Source organism: Octodon degus, unplaced genomic scaffold (assembly GCF_000260255.1).
Source record: "Octodon degus isolate 3935 unplaced genomic scaffold, OctDeg1.0 scaffold00195, whole genome shotgun sequence".
NCBI classification, from domain to species: Eukaryota; Metazoa; Chordata; class Mammalia; order Rodentia; family Octodontidae; genus Octodon; species Octodon degus.
The window spans coordinates 993,011-1,001,509 of record NW_004524771.1 but is presented as its reverse complement, the minus strand read 5'-3'; the positions used below and the strand labels follow the sequence as shown (position 1 = coordinate 1,001,509).

At 46.9% G+C, this 8,499-nt stretch overlaps 1 protein-coding gene across 3 annotated transcripts in view; it reads left to right on the top strand.

Annotated features, from left to right (window-relative positions):
- Window positions 1-2,028: 2,028 nt before the first annotated feature.
- Umod (uromodulin) overlaps window positions 2,029-8,499 on the top strand; it is a 24,235-nt gene continuing 17,764 nt past the window's right edge. The window contains exons 1-4 of one of the 3 annotated variants that reach the window (XM_004644215.2): window positions 2,029-2,151; window positions 3,206-3,403; window positions 5,591-6,373; window positions 6,474-6,581. In XM_004644215.2, the coding sequence (XP_004644272.1) occupies window positions 3,307-3,403; window positions 5,591-6,373; window positions 6,474-6,581 (988 nt within the window). In that variant the 5' untranslated portion in view covers window positions 2,029-2,151; window positions 3,206-3,306. Of the gene's footprint in view, window positions 2,152-2,211; window positions 2,279-3,172; window positions 3,404-5,590; window positions 6,374-6,473; window positions 6,582-8,499 lie in introns of those variants that run through there. The other 2 variants (XM_023704381.1, XM_023704382.1) reach the window with 2 other exon arrangements.

Here is an 8,499-nt window from a genome sequence, read left to right as displayed (position 1 = left end):
ACTGATGTTGAAAAGATAGTTGTTACACTCACAGATCTCAAGAGAAGGGGATTTGTCCCAGACATCAAGGGAGTGCTGCCCAGGCACATAGGAAAGCACCTGCGGGCCAAGAAGCAAAGGGAGTGAGGCAGAAGGTGGGAAAAAGCCTTTGCTGTGGTTTTCATACGGAGCAATATGGAAAGCAGGGTAAGCAGGCTTAGGACTGACCAGTTCCTACTGTGGGCTCCAGGGCCCAAAAGTTGGGCCCAGTTTCCAGGCTATGGGTGGGCTCTTGGCATGATGGGAGCAAGGGCTTGTGGTCTGCAGTGCAAGGCCACCTGAGGCAGGTGCTGCGGTATAAGCTGTGGAGTGACGGCTTGCATATGAAAGTCTTACTGCTCCCAGGAAGATGTGCAGTATCAAATGTAGAAACCAGAACACATGAGCCTTGTGGATGGGCTCCAGCCCAAACTTCCCTTTTTTTTTTTCCCATCTGAGGCTTTGCTCAGAAACTCAAGAAGCCACAAGGAGTCACCTCCTTCAGATCTCTTACATTCACCCAGACAGGAGTCTAGAAGGGGCCTCATGAGAAACTCTCTGGATACTAACCTCTAGTTCCAAGAAGATAAGCCCTGAGGAGATGATAACATTCCTTTTCATCAAATAATTGCAACATTCAACAGTAAGATGCTTCTATTACTACTACTGCTACTGCTACTGCTACTGCTACTACTACTACTACTACTACTACTACTACTACTACTACTACTACTACTGTTTGTTAGTACTGGGGATTGAGTCGAAGGCCTTTTTCACTGAGCTACATCAACCATTTCTCTCTCTCTCTCTCTCTCTCTCTCTCTCTCTCTCTCTCTCTCTCCAACCCCATTTGTGCAGAGCCTTGAAAACTTATTCATTAAGTTGCCCAGGCTGGTCTCAAATTTGTGAGCCTCCTGCTTCAGCCCGCTGGACTGTTAGGATTACAGGGCCACGTCACCATGCCTGGGCCCCAACTTGGAAAGTTGGCCAAGGTGAAAGAAGCAGTGGTCAGAGCTATGTACTCTGGATAGGATAATAAGCTAATTCTTCAATCCAGAATTTCACTCTTGTGAAATTACCTTAAGAAGATTGCCCAGTGCTGAATGTGCATGAGAAAGAATGAAAAACATCCCTGAAAATTCAATGTGGCCATCACGGTCACGGCCCTTGCTCTAGTTCATGCTTCCTGCTCAGCCCACATTCACACACACTGGAGTTTTCTCAACCTGACCTCCACTCTGGGATTTTACCTACGTGGCTTTCTACACAGGCTCTGGAGTTTCCACTCTCTCTGGCCTCAGCATGGCAGCATCTGCAGAACTGCCACGGATAAGTCACCACCGTGAATCTCTCCCTGCACCACCTGGGAACTACCCTCACATTTCAGGGAGGCAGGAGATGGGAGGATGACATCAGGGAGGGTAATAAGAGGGGCTGCTGCCACAGAATACAGGCAGATGCAGCTGGGATGATTCTGAAGTTAGCATGTTTGTTAGTTATTCCATTTCCTGAAGGACCTCCCTCACTGAACCTCAGATTTCCTATTCACCATGTGGGTCAGGTCTGAGGACCCTCTCTTGCCTTCCTCAGCTCCTCTCTTGCTTTCATCCAGATCCTAGGGAAAGAGGCAATGAGGGGAGGATGGGACGCTTCAGAAGGGTCCCCTCCCAGGACAGGTGCACAGCCTGGGAGGGGAATGTACATCTCTTGCCTCCTCATGCAGCCTGGTTTCCAAGGTGGCCTTTTGCCTAGCTCCTTGGGTCCACTTCGTCCTTGTCAGTGACCAAGAAAAAGCCCAGGAATTGGCCTTGCCTGCCTAGTTAATGTCTAACTAAGGAATCTCTTGGTGCCAAAATGTGCAAAACAGAGACCTCATATTTCCAGGCGCAAGAGTGACCCCCAATGTCAGTCACTTTTTTTTTTTTTTGTCTCCAGCCATTAGAGGAGAAAAAAAGGAAAAGGGAAACATTATGCCAAAAGAAAAAAATTCCACCCCCTACACCCAAGGAAACAATCTCAAGAAACAGATCTAGAGAATAATTGGAGGACAGATTGCCAGCCAAGGGCAAATGTGTATATATTTGTAGGAAATGCGCTCTTGTGAATGGTCCAGTCCTGTCCTCTGGCTTCAAGGTAAGGCTGTCTGATGCTGTCCCCTCCTGGCCTAGCTTCTCCCTAGTTGTTCTTCTGTGGCTCCCTTTCAATTTGAGAGAGGTGAGAAAGAAAGTGAAGGATTTAGACACCGCAGTCAGCGCTGCATGTGAGTCTTTCCTCTGCTGATTGTCAGCTATGTGAGCTCTGGCAAGTCAGTCTCCCTCACTCTGAACCAAAGCTTTGTAATTAACAGGGCTTCTATTTTTTCTGCATTCAAGTACTTTTGATTACACACCTCCTGTGTCCCAGGCACTAGGACCTTGGTCCTGCTTTGTATGTATCCTTTCAGGCAGTCCCACTGTATGCAGTAGGTTACCATCTACCAGTGTTTTAGAAATTATATGACATGGTTCATGAGTGGGTCGTGAAGTCATTGCATCTGTGGTTTATAGATAGAATTTTCTTTTCATTAAATAGAATAGAATATGCCAACAGGCAATAACACAGTAAGGATAGGAAGTGTTTTATATAATTTATAGTTCATGTGTGTGTGCATGCACACACAGGAGCAACTGCTCTGGATTATGACATGAAGAGCTTCCTATATAGTTTACGTTAGTCACAAAGGTCTCGCAAGTACTGCCCTAGAGTACAAGCACCGGAGCAGAGGCACTGCTCAGGACTGAGCCTGTCGTATCGTGGACACTCAGTTTGTAGACGCAGCAGTCCCCATTTCATACATGAGAAAAGTGAGGCTTAGTGAATTAAAACACCTGCCCAATTTCATACTGAGTTTCTGGTAATACAGGGCTTTGAGTCCTCGGAGAGGCTCCCCCTCACACTTATCCAACATGCTACCCTCTTTCTCTGTATGATAAGGGGTGTCCCTAGCACCCATGTAGGATTAGTTTACCACCTGGGAGAAGTAAGTGACCCCGCTAGAAACACCAAAATGTGTCGTGAAGTTTAGCTACCTGCCAAGTGGCTCATCTCTAGCCATTTGTGTACAATCTGTGAGTCACACGAAGACAGGGGTTTGGTAGTTGTGTGGAGTTAGGTCATGCTCGTTTGTCCCACCTGTCTCTGTCCTCAGGAATTCAGCCTCAGAACAGGGAAGAAGCGCCAGAGGCCAGTCCCTCCTTGTCTCTGGACTCGTGTGCCCAGGATCAGAAGGAGCTGTGAAGTGCAGAAGCAATGGGGCGGCTGCTCTCTCTGAGCTGGGTACTGATGGCAGTGGCAATGACCTCTTGGGTCATCACGGCAACAGCCAGTGAGCTCACCTCAGAAGCCAGTAAGTGGGGTATATGGGGTGATGCAAGACGTCCTCGGCAGAGGCAGTCTTACCCTCCTCTATGTGCAGTTTTTCTTCTAAGTCCATTTTGTAGACTACATGTATATGGGGCTCACCCAGATATTTTTCTTAGTAGGGTTGCATGGGGCCTGAGGCTCTGCCTTTCTGCCAAGGTCCCTGGGGTCACTGATGCTGTAGTACTTGGAAAGGCAAAGGGCTAGCACAGCTCTGAGGCTTCCAATACTTTACTAGACAGTCAGGAGCTACATTGAAGTACCAGAGATGGAAACACGTCCAGTGGCTCTCAGACACCTCTGCTGTCATCCCAGTGAGGCCGGTCCAGTGGGTTGGGCATTGCTTCAACCTGCTTCCTGCTTCTCCCTGGTAATGGGGCAGTGAACGCTATTGTGGTCCAGGGTTAGAAGTCCATACTCTCTGGACCTCTCATCTGCACGTGTGCCCTGACTCTGCAGCTTACCAAATGAGCAAATAGCTTAATCCTTCTGAACTTCAGTTTTTTCCTCTTTATAAATAACCAAGCATGGTGGTACATGCCTGTAATCTCAACACTTGGAGAGGCTGAGGCAGGAGGACTGCAAGTTTCAGCCCAGCCTGGGTAAATTAGCAAGATTTTATGTAAAAAATAAACTAATTAATTAAGATGCGGATGTAACAGTGAGGATTGAGGTCTTGGGTTCAATCCCAAAGGCTGGGGACATGGCTTAGAGAAAAAAGCCGTGGGTTCAATCCCCAGTACCACTAAATATATACATACATACATACAAATATATATATATATATATATATATATATATATATATATACATATATCACACACATACATAATAAATATATAAAATTAAATAAGGACAAATTAAAACTGATTTCAAAGGGCCAGTGGGAATGATCTAACAAAGTAATGAGATGCGCACAGCCCATTGCCTCTCACATCACACATGCTCACTGCACAGCAGCCCTGTCTTTTCATTTCTCCTGTCATTTCTGTCATGGAGGATCAAAATACCAGGCTCTACCAGGTGTGTCTGGGGGCCTTTAGAGAGGAGGTGACATGGAGCAGGGCCTTACATGGGCTCATCAGGCAGGGGAGATGACGTTGGTAGGAGGTAAAAAAAAAGTATGCAAAGGCCAGGAGACACATTTGCCGGAATTCTAACAGGAGTTCTGTGCAGTGTTGTCTGGAAGTTGGCATGTGGATACTTTTTAAATGACACAACTTGAAGGTAGTGCTTAATATGAACAACGAATGGCAGAGGCTCAGAGGTTTGGAGAAGGTGGGTGGGGAACTCAGGTAGTGTAGGAGTCCCCTCTAGGTTCTCATCTCGGTCCAAGAAGTCAATATTTGTAAGCCCAAAGATATATTATTAAAATCCCATCAAGTTAATTTTAATCTACCACTCCAGTGCAACCCATGGGGAAAGTAAAGACACTGAAACATATTTATAATTACTGGGGAGCCAAGGGGCCCTAAGTCCAGCCATGAAGATGGCTTTCTTTAACCCAGGGCCTCACCTGGTTTTATTAGGTGGAGGAGGAGTGGCTTGAGGGGAAATGACTTCAAATTGTGGGGAGTAGGTGAGTGCTGTGAGCTGAGCTAGGTGGGTGGCCTGCATTTGCCTCTGCCATATGCAGAGAGGCTATGCAGAGAAAGTAATCTGCATTATGCAGATAGTATTGCATGTTTTGGGGGTCTGGTGCTTCACCTCTGATGTAATCCTTCAAGCCCCAGGAAGTCATAGCCTCTCTCGAGGCTTGATCCCAGCTGGTGGTGCAGAGCACTGTCTCTTCATCCTGTCTTGACCCAGCTCACATTAAAGAGCAGCAAGTGTAGGTTACCAGGGAAACACGCACACCACCTTCAACAACTATCACTAGCACCTCAGCTAGACCAGTATACATTGCTTAAGGCCAATTGAAGGATAAACAGAAGTCCTACCCAGCTCTGTACATATCAATACCAGGAAATAGGGTCAGGTTCAGTCAAAATGGAGACAGTCGCTCTTCTTTCAAGGAGAGCTGCTTAGGTGGTCCTCCACAAGGTAGAGAAGGGCTCAGGTAAAGAAGGGCTCAGGTAGGGACAGAGACAGAGAGAAAGTGTGTTCCCTGTGGGCAGAAGGGACTGTTATGATGGCCATTAGGTCAGCTAACTGTGCTTCCCTCTCTCCTCAGGAAAGTGCTCTGAGTGTCACAGCAATGCCACCTGTACAGAGGATGGGGTCATCACTACATGCTCCTGCCAAGATGGTTTCTCTGGCAATGGGCTGGAGTGCGTGGACGTGGACGAGTGTGCCATTCCAGAGGCGCACAACTGCTCAGCCAACAGTAGCTGCGTGAACACGCTGGGCTCCTACGCGTGCGTGTGTGCAGACGGCTTCCTGCTGACGCCCGGGCTGGGCTGCACCGATGTGGATGAGTGTGCGAAGCCGGGGCTCAGCCGCTGCCATGCACTGGCCACCTGCGTCAACGTGGAAGGCAACTACTCGTGCGTGTGCCCCGAGGGCTATGTGGGAGATGGTTGGCACTGTGAGTGCTTCCCTGGCTCCTGCGGGTCGGGGCTGGACTGCGTGCCCGAGGGCGAGGGTGGGGCCCTCGTGTGCGCGGACCCGTGTCGTGCATACCACACACTGGACCAGTATTGGCGCAGCGCAGACTATGGCGCTGGCTACTCCTGCGACATGGACCTGCACGGCTGGTACCGCTTCAAGGGCCAGAGTGGCGTGCGCATGGCTGACAGCTGTGTGCCTGTCCTACGCTGCAACACTGCGGCGCCCCTCTGGCTCAACGGCACACACCCATCCAACAATGAGGGCATAGTGAGTCGCACGGCCTGCGCGCACTGGAGCGGACACTGCTGCATGTGGGAAACACAGGTTCAGGTGAAGGCCTGTGCCGGTGGCTACTTCGTCTACAACCTGCCAGCACCCCCGGAGTGCCACCTGGCTTACTGCACGGGTGAGTAAGCAACATCCCCCCTCTTACCCCATACTGCCTGGATGTGCTCCGCTGGGACTGGGCCAGGCCCTGCCCTTTTTGACTCTTTGTGACTCTGCAGATCCCACCTCCGTGGAGGGGACATGTGAGGAGTGCAGTATAGACGAGGATTGCATATCGGATAATGGCAGATGGCGCTGTCAATGCAAGCAGGACTTCAATGTCACTGGTAGGTGAGGCCAGAGGGCAGCCCGCAGCACATGGGATCATATCCTGGGCATCATGTCTGATGGGGTGCAAAGCAGAAAAGCAAGTGGGGGCCCCATGGGGCTTCTCCAATTGAGCCAAAATTCCTAGACTAGGGGCCTCCTCCCAGCCAGACCCCTTCCTGACGCCCCCCAAGACGGCAATAGATGGGTACACAGTGGCTGTCACCTGGGTGCCAAAGGCTATGGGGCCACTTGCAGATCACACCCCCATCTGAGGCCCCAGGAGGGGCATGTGCCCCCTCTGAGCCTCAGTTTCTTCATCTGTACAATTATCAAAGATGGCTGATATTTTCCAGACGTGGTCATGACTGTTGTCACAATCGAGGGCCAACTTTACAACTTTGCTTTACCCAGGTACTTGCTATACTGTGATTTTTTTTTATACTGTGATTTTTATTAGCTGAGTTTTCTTTAAATTAAGTAAATTTTTTCTAAGTTTTTTTTTTTTTTTTTTGTAAGGGTCTACAGGGTCTACAGGGTCTCACTATGTAAATCAGGTTCATAGTGATCCACCTTCCAAAGAACTGGGATTACAGGCACAAACCACCACACCCAGTCCTGGTCACTGCATCTGCCTAAGCAGGTACTTTAATCCACTGAGCTATTTGGCCAGCCCTAATTTTGGGTTTTGATGGTCACTACCATGTTTGTCTGTAGCTTGTAACTGTAAAAATACATGAAAAGAAAGTTATTAAATTCTAACAATATATATTCCAATAAAATGATTTTTTAAAATTCTGAAGATTAAAAATTCTAAAATACTTTAATAGTTTAATAAAAAAAATTCTAGCTGATAGTTATGGTCTGTCCCAAACACTGAGCCAGAGGGCCTGCTCTTTGTTTAAGAGGGAAATTAAGTTAGGCATGGTGGCACATGCCTGTAATTATAGCATTCTGGGAGGCTGAGGCAAGATGATCTCAAGTTGAAGTCCAGGCTGGGCAACTTGGTGATAGATCCTGTCCTCACCAAAAGAAGGAAATTAACAAGTATATAGTATTACAGACATCAGCAGGGGCTGGTGAGATAGCTAGAGGTCTAAAGCGCCTGCTTAGGCAAGCTTAGACAAGTGCGCAGGGACTGTGGTTCAAGCCCCAGCACCACATGCTACACCAGCCCTGCACCAGGGTAGGCTGAACCAGCCACTAAATAAATAAATAAATAAATAAATAAACAAACAAACAAACAAACAAACAAATAAATAAATGACATTAGCAGCAAGTGAGGAATGTGTCCTTAATATACATAAGAAGCATAGAAAGAAATTCTGTTTAGCTTTTTCTTTTCTCTTTTTTTAACTGGACTATGATGCTGCATCAGTGAAAGACTGCATATCACCTTGTATTTTGTATATAACCCGTTCTTGGGAGTTGGACACCAAATGTAGAGTGAAGCCATGGGATCCATCCCAGGATGCTCAGGCTCCAATCTTTTTTAAAAATTAATTTTATTGAGAAAGAAATAGCAATGAGACAGTTTCAAAACAGGTTAATAAGACAGTTACAATAATTAATACAATGTATATTGTTGCCTTTGTAGTAGTTACTCATAGTGCAAGATGTAGACATGATATCTTGTCTAAACAATGTTAGTTTAAAACTTTCTTCTCGTTGAACTAAGAGAAAGTAGCTGTATATCTATGCTATTTTGTATATACATATATATGTATATGTTTTTCACTACAAAATGGTCCTTCATCTATATCTCTCTTTTTTGTTTAGTTTTGTCAGAGATGGGTATTCCATTGCATTTAAACATTGTACGTGTGTGAATTCAGCAAAATAATCCAATATAGTCCAGTAGTGCATAATAGTAGTGGGTTATCCACAAAACTGGCACTGTCAGAAATTGTTGACTTGAGCCTTTTATAGCTTAGCATA